This window comes from Arvicanthis niloticus, chromosome 15, assembly GCF_011762505.2.
Source record: "Arvicanthis niloticus isolate mArvNil1 chromosome 15, mArvNil1.pat.X, whole genome shotgun sequence".
Taxonomy (NCBI): domain Eukaryota; kingdom Metazoa; phylum Chordata; class Mammalia; order Rodentia; family Muridae; genus Arvicanthis; species Arvicanthis niloticus.
The window spans coordinates 34,326,930-34,341,553 of record NC_047672.1 but is presented as its reverse complement, the minus strand read 5'-3'; the positions used below and the strand labels follow the sequence as shown (position 1 = coordinate 34,341,553).

Here is a 14,624-nt window from a genome sequence, read left to right as displayed (position 1 = left end):
TGTGTGGTTTTTCACTCAGCTCAAAAGACACATTGCATTTTTCGATAACTGGGCTGGAGAGATGGCTCCTAGGTAAAGATGCTTGCTACCAAGCCTGGTCAGCCGAATTTGATTCCCTGGGAGCCATATGTTAGAAAGAAGGATTGGAACTAGCTGTCAGTTCCCCTGCATAATAAATAACTCAATTGAAAGTTTTTAAATAATATAAATAATTCGATAACCGCCTTATGTCTGTTAAGCAACATACCATATCAAGTTTATTGTGATAAATTCTATAATTCAAAATATATAGATGATTTAGACAAATAAATAGTTGCAAACACAAAGATGAATTTGAAGAGTGGGTTCCATGTAAGAATTATGAACCCACAGGAGCCAGTGTGTTCCATCTGGTGACCTGGGAAGAAAGGTACAAAACCAAGTCATTTCTTCCTCTGTGCAATAGCAGTTGTTCTATGCCTCTGAGTTATTAGGACATAATTCACAAACTACCCACCAGTTCATTGAAAAGTTGTGCCTTGAAGCATTAGTTATAATAATGTAAGTATCCTACTCATGGAAATATCTAGTAATAAGGGATTGATTAAATGGAACCATATGATAGATTTACTGTAGAACCATTAAAAATGAAGTAAAGAAACCAGTGACACAGGGAAGTGTTCATTTAGCCATTTTTTAATGGGGGGGAAAATGATAAAGCCACAGAACTTTATCTGTAGTGTTACCATTTTTTAAACGTATAAGTGGGAAGATATATGTATTGGCACTTAAAAAACATTAAGAACTTTTATATTAGAATTATGTCATTGTTTTCTTTTTTAATGATGGACTTTGTAAATCAGGATCCAAAAACCAAAACCAGTGACACTAAGGCAATTTTAAGTCTGCTTTATTGGTCCTCTTTTATTCCTAGTGACCATTTCTTTCTACCTAGCACCAGTACGCCTTTGGTCCTAGTGTAAGACCAGTAGCACTTCCTTATCTGCAACACCTGCTCCCCTCGCTCTGCTGTGAGCTCGCCCCTCCTCTCCTCCTTCCCATCTCTGCTCACTGTTGTCGTGCTTCGCCCAATAGCGTGTGCCTTCATCTCTATCTTATATTAGTTCTAGATGAGAGGATGACCTGCAGTTCTTTGTTATTTGCTTCACTGCCTCATAATACCTACTGACTCATTAGTCCACCCACCTCCCTAGACCTGAGGACTCAATTTCCTCATTTCCAGTCTGTGCTGTCCATCGGTTCTGTCGTTCTTATCAGCAATGCTCACTTTTGTTGAAAGTGCAGCTGCATAATCTTAGTCCTTCCCCCACACACCTGCCATTCTGCACCTGTGTCCGCTCTGTGCCTCATTTTCTAAACAGCAAGACCCTGTTGCTTTCTCCAGCTGCCCAGGAACCAGTAGAGAGATCAAAGGAATTGTTTACTGCAACTATGTTTGGTTCATGCAGAAGCACCATATTCATCAGTGTAGCCCAAAACAGTGAGAGGTGTCGGAGAGTTACCACGTCTCCTTCTTTTATTTGTAACCTTTTTGTTGAGATTATTTTCACTTCTTCTAAGTCATTTGTCATAACAATCATCACAATCAGGTACTTCTGTCTGTTGTTTACAGTGGTCAAAGCTCTGTGCCTCCTCCCTGTCATGCAGACTTCTGTTCAGCCAGAGCCCTGGGATGGGAGAGGGAGATGGATTCTTGGTAGTCTGCCCTAGGGCTTGGATTCTGACACAGTGCTTCCAGGGGAACCAGCAAGCATCATGGTGTTGCCTTTCAGTAACTTTGGCGGTATCCATGTCTCTAATTTGAAGTATTTTCAACATTCTACAAAGGCATTTATTTGCTCATTTTTACAAGGCACACTTTAACTGAACTAGATGGCCTTGTGCTTATATAATAATGAATGCACAGATCTGTGTTAAATGCTATAACAGACATTAAGAACATTATTCTAACTAATCCTCTAAGAGCCTGCAGTTTAACTGTAGAATGGAAGACTAGGACATGAGGCAATGCAGATTTGTCTGTTGCCATTTATAGTTTCATAACTTAATAGTAACACACAAATACGCACACACACAGGATCACACACACTGTTTGTGTATATAATTTCACTACCATTTCAGAAGAATTCATAGATTCTTTCTAAATATAAAATACAGCTCACTCCAAACCCAGCTTTATCCTTAGAATTACTAGTATAGTAGCTTCTTTCTCTTTTTTTTTTAAGCAGGATTTTTTGTTTGTGTTTTTATTGTTGTAATTTGTAGCATAGTTTATGTAGCCCAGGCTGACCTCAAACTTGCTACATAGCCAAGGATAGCTTTGAACTCCTACTGCCACCTCCAAAATGGTAAAATTATAGGCATGAGTCATCTTGCCTAGCTGTAACGTGTTTTATGATGTGGTGAAACCATGGCTGCAGATGTCTATTTATATGTATGCATACATAAATGGGCTATCCTCAGAGGTCAGAAGAGATTGTTGGATTTGCTAGAGCTAATATCTTTATATATATATATATATATATATATATATATATATATATATATGAGGTTGTTTTGAGTCATCTGACTTGAGTGTTGAGAACTGAACTCTGGTCTTCCTCAAGAGCAATAAGTGGTCTTAACCACTGAACTACTTCCTTGGCTTTCAAGTATATGGCTACTTTTTTCATTTTATAGTGAAGACTCTGGAAGGGGAGGTGAGATGGAAGAGAAGCAAAGCTCTAGGGGACATGTATAATTCAAAACATATATGTAGAGTACACCAATGTTGTGAACACAGGTATGACAGGTATGGTGAGGTGGGAGGAGTGCCTCGGAGGACCCATGCTGAGACATCCCATCCCCCTGAGGTCCCAGCATGTAATGGGTTTAGTATAAAGTTTATTTAAGGCATGGGAAGGGGAGTTGAGAAGGGTTAAGAAGGAGGTAGAGGCAGAGGGGAGGGGAGGGGGCTGGAACAGAGGAGAGGCCATCCAGGAACATACGGAGAGAGGGAATGGGGGAAGGGGAGAGAGGGAGAATGGGGTTATGGAATCAGGGAGAGTAAGAGAGCAAGAAGGGGCCAAACAGTAAGCCAGGCCTACCAGGCTATTGCCAGGTAACTATCGGGTGGAGCCTAGAAAAACTGCTAGCATAGAGTATATAAAACAATGGACTTAATTCAGGTAAAACTTGTGGTTTTGAAACCAGAGGAAGACATAAACTAGGACCACATGGTAGGTACTTATAAAAGTAAATTGTAAGCAATAAAATGTGTTCTTTGTATGGTGAAGGTACATTAACTTAGAGTACACTACTTCCCTAGCATGCATGAAGTCCTAGGTTTGGTTCTTACTACCATCATCAACAACAACAGAATTCCCATTCACTTTTTTCTGGTGGGGGGTGGGGTTAAGTGGGGACATGAAATGATGAAGTAGAAAACATGATGGTAATATGCAGTAAGGAATCAGTAAGCAGCATCAAAAATGGCTGATAAATTGATTTTAAATTTGAGGTGTAGTTATCTTGGGTTAGACTCTGAATCCAGAGAGTCATAAAAGGACAAAGTGAGCACCATGAAGAAAGAAGAAATTGTGTGTAGCAAATGAAACAAGCAGAACTGATAGCACCTTGGTACCTGATGACCAGAGATAGAAGACCCAGGTGCCCAGACAGTCAAGCATTCTTGAGTATCATCTGCCCGCTACTTGTCCTCTCTATCATATGCAGTTTGTGTGCCTATTATAGTACTTTCTTCAGATATTTTCATGTATGAAAGCAGCCTCTTAACGAATCTACAAAAAGCTACTGCTCTCTAGGAAAATTCATATAATACTCAGTAGGTTTCAGTCCCCCAGCTGATTAATAGAAATTTCTAGTATCCTTGCTGAATTCCTATGTATACCTAAAGTAAGAATTCATCATGTGTCAGCTATTATCTGATTTCAATAAATACTTTAAGTTTATTGAAAAATTTGTAAATTAACAAAAATGTTTGGTCAGAGTAAGAATCTGCCATCCATTAATTGTTAATACAGCAATTACTTTAGGGTGGCTTGTTAATTGGCCCAGTTAGGTTAATTCTGTAGTACCAACTTGTACCTTAGTGAGAGCTCATTCTTGGAAATTGTTACTGTGCACTATAGCACACAAAACTTCAGAGTAGACTTGGTTCCTGTGAATTGAAGGTGAATAAGGTCCTGTCCGGGTGTGCCCAGGCACTGTGGCTGATGTTATGGTCACAGCTCTCATCTGTTTTTGCAAAGGATTTGGTTTTCCTTTGGAGTGGGGGGACCATAGCACTAATATGTGTGGAGTCCATATCTTACTGTTACATGGGAACAATTCCAGTGACCTGCATGGAAATTATCTTCTACATTGTAGCACCAAACAGTCTGACCAAGCCAGGGAGAACCCGAGAAATCTGTTTCATCCCTCTTCTGCTCGTAACCCTTTCTTGTATCTGGCTAAACACCAACTCTTTCTAGCCAGTGGCAGCTTTTGTCCATTCTTGACACTGCTGGCTTTTCTGGCTTCGTTCTGCTGCATCTCAAGTTTTTGAGAGTAACAGGCTGTGTTCTGCCCCACAGCTTCCCCTGGATGGTCTCAACACCAGCCTTCTGTGGGGAGGCTGTAGCTATTAAGGAGAAGCAGCAGAATTTCAGAAGGCAAGGGATATAGAGCCATGCTTACAGCCACATGTAGGGCAAGACCCTCTGGGGCAGTGTCAGTGTGCTCTGTGGCACTTAGTTATTTGTGGATGCAGTCATGCCTTTGACCCACCTACCAGTATCCAATACATAGTATTCCCAGAGATAACTGGGGAGAGGAGCACTGAGAAGTGCCATCAGGACAGCACACAGGGCTTTCAGTGGAGCATGGCTCTTCTTGGTGACATATATACAATGTCCTATAGTTGGTTCTGGTGTGTGTCCTTATAGACATGAAGTAAGTATGTTTATAGCTTGGCAAAGAATGTAGGTTTAGCCCCAACTCAGACCAGTCCCTACAGATTTACAAATCTCTCTTGCTTTGTGGCTTGCATCCCATGTACTTCCTGGATGACACCTGAGTAGTTAACTACTCACTATGAATTAATTACCAGTTTCTTTTTCATTGTTAAGAGCTATCAAAAGGAACAATTTCGGGGTTGTTGAAGTTTTGTGTGTGTGTGTGTGTGTGTGTGTGTGTGTGTGTGTGTTTATAAATGGAGTCTTATCTTGCTGGCCATGTTAGTCTTGAGCTCCTGGGCTTCACCTCCCTGGTAGCTGGGAGTACCAGCCCCAGTCTTTGATACCACAAATGAATAGGACTCTGGGGATATGATGTTCTACCTCAAACAATTCTTGCTTTAATGGATGCATAATATAATGCTGTTATTGGTCTTTAGTGGTAGTAAAAATATTCATATGAATAATAGTTTAGAACTGGCTATGCTGTCAACTTTGGGAAAAAAAATTTCAATTTACTATGCTTAGTTGACACCAAACAGAAAATGACAACCATATTGATCTAGAAACATTTAGCTTGAGTTTTTTCTGTTTGTGCAGGGATAGGGGATAGCACACTATAATAAAAGTATATGGTCTTGTATGAGCTTGATTACAAAACGTAAAAATTCTCTAAATAATGAAAAGCAGACCCAATGTTACTGTGCACCTTCACTGTTAGTATTTGAATGTGCTAAACTTGATTTAATTTAACCATCATAGCTTAAGTGTAAAACAACCTATTTAAAGATTTTTCAGTATGAATGCCTGGATGCAAGGCAGTACCTAAGAGTCACTTTTAGGAACAAAGCAGAGCATATCTTGTTATTAGGACTTGGTTTTAAAGAGCTGTCTTGCTTCCAATGTTACTTGTACATTGTTCACATTTTCTATTTTCACTTTTGTAGTTGCATGTATCTCCTGGTTAAGTCTCAAGTCTAGGGCCACAGAAAGAGAACAGAGTTAGAGCTAACTATATACATCCCTACTTTTTGCCTGGCTTTCTAATTTACTTTTCAAGCCCTTTGCATTTTTCTTCATGTATATGAGTTATTTTCTAGCCCAGGAAAGTCTATCAGTTCAGCAGCCCTTTAACATGAACCTACCTGTTCAGAAGACATAGTTATTTATTTTGATGGTTCTTCAGATGCCTGGTGTCTTGGTGAACATTAAGAAAGCTCAGAACCCTCACCTTGTCTTGCCTTCTCAGGTGAGGAGCACCCAGGTAGGAGTCAGTTTTTAAGGTCTTCTGATAGCTGATTCATCCAATTTACAGTGGCCAAATCAGGAGTCTGTTGTTGATAGGGGAGTTTGTGGAAATGGGGCTTTAGAAAGTAGAAGAGACTCATTTATGACTTCTAGTTTCTGTCTAAACCTTCATGTTCTGTTAGTTGCAAATCCTAATAACTAGGCACAGTCCTTCCTTGGCAGTCAGCCCTAGTCAGTGGCCATCAACAGTCCTGAAGGTAACAGACTCATTGTGATGAGCCCAACTATCTGTTTGCAATTGATTTCAATGGAGAGTAACCTTGGCATTTAAGGAACTTTGAAATCCCTTCTTAGTTGCATGTCAGATCAGAGTGTGTGTATGATTCTTTTTTTCTTACTAATTATCTATAATCCTTAGTGTAGAGTAGAAGGTAGACTGTTGGATGACTTGCCACAGGGTATAAGGAACAGTCTAGAAGACTCTAGAGCCAAGTGTGACAGATCTGCTGGTGAAGGTCTGTACCAACAGGCTTGCCTTCTCCACCAACTGAAAAATGTCAATGAAGGAACAAAGTAGGAAGAGAAATCTTGGGAAGTTCCAGTTGAGCCACCATATAATGTGGAGGAAGTTAAATGTCACTCTTGGGTTCTTAGTCTCTTTAATGAAAAAATTAAGAACAGGCTCAAACAAATGCAAGAAGAATTTACTAGGGTTTAAAAGAAAAACCACACAGTAAGCAAACTCTAAATTCTTGCAGCTGCCCAGAGGAGGTGAATGGAAAAAGTAAGCCAAAGAGGTCAGCCCAGTGGCAGGGAGTTGAGCCTTAGAAAAAGAATAAAGAAGCTCAAAGCATTGAGGAGTTTCAAAGTCTACTTGGGCTCTGGACAGCATCCAACAGCAAAGGAAAGGAGAAAAGAAGTAAGTCAGGACTCAGTAGGTCAAACGGACCCTGCCAAACCCCTTGGCAGCTCCTAAGGAACACACCAGAGGATGGAAATACTAGAAAGGGGAAGTACTTTATCTTAAGGTGAACCTGCCTCTCTGAGGGTGGTCCCCTAGTCAGGTGCTTGATGTGCCCTACTGAATTAAGTCTCTGGAGGAAATGGGGGCATATTTCCTAGAGGTAGATCCCACTCCTTACTATAACCTGTAACCTGAGTTTTGTTCCTTAGACCCACATGGTAGAAGAAAACCTACTCCTCACGTTGCCCTTTGACCTCTCTGAAGGTGTACATGCACATGCTCACATTAACATATTAAATAGATGAGCACCAGTTTTTAAGATAGGTATCTATTTACCCCTAATAGGGAGGATACTCACAAAGCACAGAAAGACTGTTGTATAAGTCCATCTTGGTAAACATGTTAGGGTATTGAGGCTGTTTGCATGAGCCATTCCAAAACAGCTACACCACCAGGAATTTCCCTGTGCAGACGTACAGGCACAATACCACTCACTCTTTCACAGGCACTATGCCATTCGCTCATAGGAAGCTTTACTACTCAAGAGTTCCCCCTTAGAAACTGTTCTCTGGTGGAAACAGCCATACCAAAAAAGGACAGCTTTGCTCTGTTTTTGAAAAGCATTTCAAGTGAGACAGGTATGTGAGTGACAGGTGACCTGGAATGACAGAGGGCCTCACTGAATTGTCAAAGCACCAGCTGCACATAAAAAGTGTGGTTATTCTAAATGGTACTGAGCAGTACCTCCCTGACTTGGTTTGTTGAGGTTAGGTTAAAGACTTACGACACTGAGAATAACCTCTTTAGAGATACTGCCACCACTTCAGTACAGGCCCAAGGAGGAAGTGTGACCAAGGGTCCATGCATACCTCTGGTCCTTTTCCTACCAACTTTCTTTAGAACCCAGAAACCCTACAAAGGCTAGAGTAGGGACCTCTCCAGACTGCTGAGGTCTGAAGCTAACGGGACCCACATGGACCTTCTCTAGTAGTGGAAGGACTTAACCAACCAGCTCTGCACCGTGGCTTTTCCTGTATCACCAGTGACCATGCCCAGTAGTGCTGGGTGGTTGAGAGATGGGAGATTGGTACCAGCCAACTCATGTCAAATGTGTGAATTCAAGAGTTACCTGTGAAATCCTGTTGTTGCCATCCCACAACTAAATGCAGTGAAGCTTATTATCAGTTATATAGTACTCGTTCATCCCCACCCCACCTCCCATGGCTTCTGTACTATATTGCTTCATTCCAGGCAATTTATCTTTTTTACCTGGGAGGAACTTATTTCCATTAGAATTGGAACACTAGCTACATATTTTGCATTTAAAATGTTTCATGTGATTAAGCGCTGAAACATTATTACTTGTGCTTCTTAGGACTGTGAGCTTTCAACTGATTCTTCCTTTGTGTCCAGAACAATGCCTTTAATTTGGAAACAAGTAAGGGAGTTCTCTGATTACCAGGCACACAGTTAGCAGATACTGGCAGCCAAGTACTGGTGACTGGGCTGGACAGAAGAGCCGTTCACACTCTCCCCTTCAGTGATTGCTCCTCAGTCTGGCTGCTCAGTGGTGTACCTGGGCTTGTGGAGTGGCACATCCCACGTCAACAGTCTGCGCTCCTTTCCCCACACCCCAGCCCTAGCCTCTTCTCTGGTATGGCTTTTATCTTAATGGGTTTTTCTCTTCTGCCCTTACAGAGCTATTAAGAATGGCAAAGGATTACACAGCAAGAAGGAAGTGCCCATCCACCGAGTTGCAGACATTTCTGGGGTGAGTTGTGGCATTGAATCCAACTGTGGGCTCAGCCTCCAAGAGCCTGTGTGTTTCTTACTCACTAAAGGACTCTGTTTATCTGTTTTCTGTAGCTCTCTGCTTTTCAAGCCCTAAATGTCAGTTTTCCAGGATATTTTTAAGGCATGTGTAATAATTCTGGTTTACATGGTGGAAAAGGGTAATTTAAAAGCCCCATTCTGTTTCTTTACCTGAGCTGTCTCTATGTTGCTTCTAAGTTATTAACTGTTATGAGTTTAGAAGATACTTTATACTTCCTCATTATACTGAAGTAAAATTAGCTCTCTGTGTTTTTTAATACCTATTTTATTCTGTGAATGGGACGTCTTCGTGTTAAAAGGTCAAGTGTAGGTTATAAGAGAAAGTCTAAGAATTACTTGTGACTTCTTAATGAGTTCTTCTTCACAGCTTGACTATTACTTGAACAGAATGGAGGAATATGTGAGCATCTTTAGAGATAATTAATAAAGACAATACATAGAAGAATCAGTGACAAATAATTCTGAGTTCCCATCAGGCTCTGTCCCTAGCAACATTTTTCAGTAAAGACTTGCCCTTGCTAAGATCTCTTCTGACTGAGCAGTGGTCTGCTTGTTGAGGATTTCTTGTAGAAATACTTAGTGACTGCCTACTATGTATAGGAACTGTTCTAGGTACTGTGAATATAACAAGGGGGGCGGGGGGGAGAAAGAGAAAACAGTGCCTGCTGTCTGGTATGAAGAGAAGCAATGTCAGCTGAGAGGAGGCTAATGATGCCAGTGTTGATTTTGCTCTGATGACCAGGGAAGGCACCCAGGATACACAGTCCTTTTCAACTCCTGCAGTAAGACCAAGCAAGGGATTGATGTGTGCTATAGGTGAGGAGGACCACATTGCATCCGGAACTGAAGGAGAAAGGACCCGTGATTCTGAGCATAGACATACAAGGAATGTGCCTTGAACCTCAAGATGACAATACCAGTGTAAACAAATTCTTCCATTGCTCAGCCTGGGCCCAAGCAGAGAAGAACTTGAATGTAATGCCTTCTCCTTATGCCATGTTTACATGCCTGGTCACAGCCTTTCATCTTGTTCCTATTGTAGCTTATGGAAGTCTGTCTGGCCAGATCGCCCATGTGTGAGTGTCCTCATATACCCCATTGGAAACAGTGGGACTTCAGTGAGCGTTTCTTTGAATATAGCTTGTTCGCCTAGGCAGCAGATTAAATAGGGTTGCCTACTTCCCCCGAGCTAGGAGTCATTATCAAGGTTGGGGTCCTTGTACTTAGGTGAGATGCAGTGATACACGTTTTTGTGGCTTAGAATCTTGAGAAGAAGAAACTTCCTGTTAATGGCCGTTCAGCCCTTAGTGTGTCTGCAGTGCATCTGCTAAGGCTATTGTTGCCAGGAATGATGTGTCCAGCATGTGGCTATTCAGCCTGTTTTCTCTGTTGCTTAGCTTGCTGGTTTATTCTGGCATACGTGTTATTAATTTCTATAGGTATGTGCTGTGGTATTCTCAACAATATTTTCCTTAGTTTTCTTTTACTGAAGAGGTTGCTATAATCATAAGGCAATTTGGGGGACTGTTCAGCTCCAGGGAAAGAAATTGTTACAAATGCTTGTTTTGTAAAACACAATGGAGGCTTCTCTACAAGTGGACCATCTGCCTATGGACATGTTTATGTAAAACTGACACTCTAGGACCTTTCCAGAGCTCAGTGAAACCTTGGGAAACGATGTCATTTAAAATTGAAAACAGATTTTAAACAAATCAGTAAATCATACTAGTATGAGCTGCACCGCAGGGCCTTCCCCCCGCCCCTCAAATACACAAAAGAACAGCTTGAGGATAGGTTCTCATGGAAGCCCAAGGTCACAGTTTGGCTCCCCATTTGCCCTGGCAGTGAAGTCATAAGGAAAATTGTAGGGTAGAGGTGTGCTGCCATGGTCCTCTTAGGACCCCAGAGGACAGGGTCAGGGAATCTTTAGTGCTATCTTTCCCTCTTAGATGCTGCCTCTGACCCTGCTGCTTCCTGGCTTTTCTTAACCTTTTAGTTGCTATTGTAGATATCAGTGGTGCTTGTACAAACTTGCCTTCATTTTTCACCATGATCATGATTGATATTATTATTCCTAACCCACCGACTCACCCATAAACTGTGGCTCATTTTTGTACCTATTTTTATTCTCTTTTCTGTGTGGAAAAAAAAAATGGTTTGCTCTTAAGTTATTTAAAAATAAATGCCAGTTAAATGTCCCTCAGTGACCACATAAATAAAAGAGGAAGGCTTGAGCAGGTGGAAGACTGAAAGTGAAAAGCTATTCAATTTAAATAGATGTCAGATATGACCTTGTCTGCCTGGATCACAAATTAGTCAGCTAAGACTGCAATTTTTGTGCCCTGCGTAGTAGGTTTGTCTTTCCCCTTCTCACTTCCCTGTTCCTCCATCACAGTGTTAAATGTGAGTATGGGTTGGGTGCCCTTGTGCCATTTAAGTGAGATGTATGGGTTTTCTGCTTCCTAGAGCATGCTGGCAATTTTGCTGTCTGAGGGACAGGTAGGCATGTAGGGTCATGGTCAAGCAGTGTGCAGCTGATGGAAACAGACCCCTGAGTACTGGCAGTGTAATATACACTTATATAATAGCTTCATAAAAGAGTCTTAATCTCTTCTACAGTCTCAGCTATGTCTCCCCCCACCCCCCATTGCCCCATACTGACTCTCCCTATAGTTTCAGGTCATGATAAATGGAAGATTTTGTTGAGCTGACAGTGTATGCACTATGATGTCAAAATAATTTACTGTGAACTGTTATTTCTGCATAATTCTTCCCTCTATTTTTCTCCCACCACAATGCATATCTTTGGAGGAAAAAAAAAAAAAGCTAGGAATAAGTACACACTCTCTGTTCTCTGCAGATGTCCTGTCATGACTGTGAGGCAAATAGCCTGTGGGTTTGGTCCCAGAGTAGACTGCATCTCATTTTAGAAGTTAAGTCTGTACCCATTCTTCCTATCTCTTCTCTTGGGTTAGAATACTTTCATATGGATATTTAGCAAAAGCAGTATCTTCTTGGCTGAAATCCTGATTCGGAAGTAAGATCTAGGCATGGGAGTGAGAGATTAATGGGCTTCTTACAAAGTGAGACTCTAGCCTGGTGTATTCTAACCAGCAGGTCTTTGTTTATGAATGACAGGTATGTTTAGCATTAAGTTGAGTCTTTTGTAAGATAAGCAGATAACCTATGTCATATCAGTTAATTGGACACTTTTTACTAAGTGGTGAAAAGTTGACCCATCTGTATCTTTTGCACTTATTTTTAGAGTGACTTCTAAGGAAGAAAAGTGCTCACTGCTGGGCTAGTAACTTAGGTCCTAAAGAAATGATTGGTGAGCTGGCAGAGGCAAGAGGATCACCCTTCTAGGCATACCTTCTAGGGCTACATAGTGAGGCACTGTCTCATACACAAGAAGCTTCTGTATTTTCTCATTTTTCCAGGTATGGACTTCTCTGAGCATAAGCCATATACTTTTCTGTAACCTGGCTTTCTTTCAGGGCAAGATACCCTTGAAGTAAATCTAGCCACAAATTTGACTGGCCTGGTTGTTCTAGATCAGTTTTGGTTTGAAGGGCAGTTCTATGAGGAGTGTTCCATTCATGCATCTACATCTTCATTATCAGGGAGTTTAGTTGTTTCCTCATCCTGCCTCTCCTTCCCTTGCTACTATAGAAAAGTTAGGATTTACATGTCAGTGGAATATACCACTATTCTTTACCTTAGGTATAGTATCGGTTTTGCCTCAGCCTGTTCTGCAATAAATACACTGTTCTATAGGTAGAGTGTAAAACAGGAAATAAAATGGGGCTGGCGTATGGCTAGCTTGTTCTGGTAGCTGAGGCAAATCAAATATGATTCAAAAGCAAGAGAGTGTAAGTTTCCCACTCCTTAAGGGCAGCCAGCGCTGCAAGTACACATTGCTTCCTCTGCCTCCCTCTCTTCCTCTCCCATCTGTGCATTAGGAGTTATAATGAGTCGGGTGTGTATTTGAGACTTCCTCTCCTGTCATCTCTGGTCTCTTTGTTCTGATGCTTGAGGAATTTTAATGATTGTGTGTTGTTGATTGCTGACACAAAAAGTGGTCAGAGCCTGTGCCCAAACCCTCTTCAGTCATGTTTCCTCTAGCTATACTGCTGGGCTCCATGTTTGCTGACCTGAGCTACTTCGCTGTCTAGTCCATGTTCTCTCAGGCAAGCATGTTGTGTTTCATAAACAAAGTTGGAACCTTGGTCAGAAGCTGTGGTGGTGACAGTGTTCAGGTGTCTGGCTTTCTGGTACCTATGTTTTGTTTGACAGTTCAAGTTCTTCCTCATTCAAGAGAAGATACTGCTTTCTCTGTTCTCTCCTGTCTTGAAACGGTTGGACTGCAGTATGCAGCTAATTGACTTGGATTCTCTCCACACAAACATCATGCCCCACAGCTCTGCAGCACTCCGAATCTCTAATGGCAAGGGGACTGCGAGATTAGCTGCAGAGAAGGTCTGAGGCACTCAGTTCTGTTCTGTTCTGTTTTGTATTGAAATGGGAGCTTACTGTGTAGCCCTGTCTGGCCTTGCCATCCTCCCACTTCAGCAAGACTGCTGAGTTTATATATGCATGCGCTACCAAGTAGTTTCTCTCTTTACTGTTTCCTTGATCTTCTTTCATTCCTTTTCTCCCCCTCTACTTCCTCTTTCATTTCCTTTCCTTGAACCCTGCCCCAACCATCTCTGTAGAAAAATTGGATGTCACCAAGAAGACATTGATTGTGGCAGAAAGTCTGAGTTAGTCAGTTGTGGTAGAGGGCATTGTTCTATTGGTTTGAAGGAGGAGGGAGGGTTTACCTCTAGAGCCACATGAGTCCTGTGTGGCTAATCCTCCCCCCCCCCCTTCCCACATTAAGTTCCCCAGAATTGCAGGAACATCACTGTCTTCTTCCAAATAAATCAGAAAGCATTTATGGTTTTCGTGAGAACTTTCCCAGGATGATATTTCAGTATTGACTATAGTCAGTTGTGGTTGTGTTTAAGTACTTCTTAAGAGAGTTTTAATACATTTTTTGACTGAGTTGTATTTCTTTTGTGTTCTTTGTACAATGTAGGTCACCAAATTTAGGACATGGTCTCTGGCTTTTATTTAGTTTTGAGTATCAGGAAAATTGCTCAAGACTTTGAAATAAGTAGGAAGATTACTGAGTGTACTTTCTATAGAATGCTGGACGCAGCCTTATAAGCTCTTTTGTGGTGATGCAATTCTGTGAGTTTTGCTTTGTGGATTTTCCTGGTCTGTTTTGCACCTTTGTAGCTTGAGAAGATGACTTGTGAAGGGCTGACCGTGATGCATGTAAATCCTGAAGACATGTCCTTTAGAGACACAGCTGATCTCTGCTGTGAGAGAAACGTGTTCAAATTTGACATTTTCAATCTATATTTTCATGAAGTAAGACTTAAGAACGTTTTCTTCAGCATTCCTAGTGACCTATATATGTCTGTTCCTTACTTTCCTCTCAATCAGTAAATGGGTTAAAATGAAGCTCTAAAGTGTCTGACTCCATAATGCTTGTTTGGACTGCTGTTTTCTTCACTGGCAGATTGACCAGGTGGGGGTCAAGAGATCAAAGACGAGGCCAAGTGTCCTGCCACTGAGCTAAATCTCAAGCCTTGGGA

General features: G+C 41.5%; 1 protein-coding gene across 1 annotated transcript in view; it reads left to right on the top strand.

Annotated features, from left to right (window-relative positions):
* Positions 1-14,624, top strand: part of Snd1 (staphylococcal nuclease and tudor domain containing 1) — a 391,069-nt gene that overhangs the window by 213,982 nt on the left and 162,463 nt on the right. Inside the window, exon 14 of the mRNA XM_034518746.3 lies at positions 8,845-8,917. Within this exon, the coding sequence (XP_034374637.1) occupies positions 8,845-8,917 (73 nt within the window). The remainder of the gene's footprint in view (positions 1-8,844; positions 8,918-14,624) is intronic.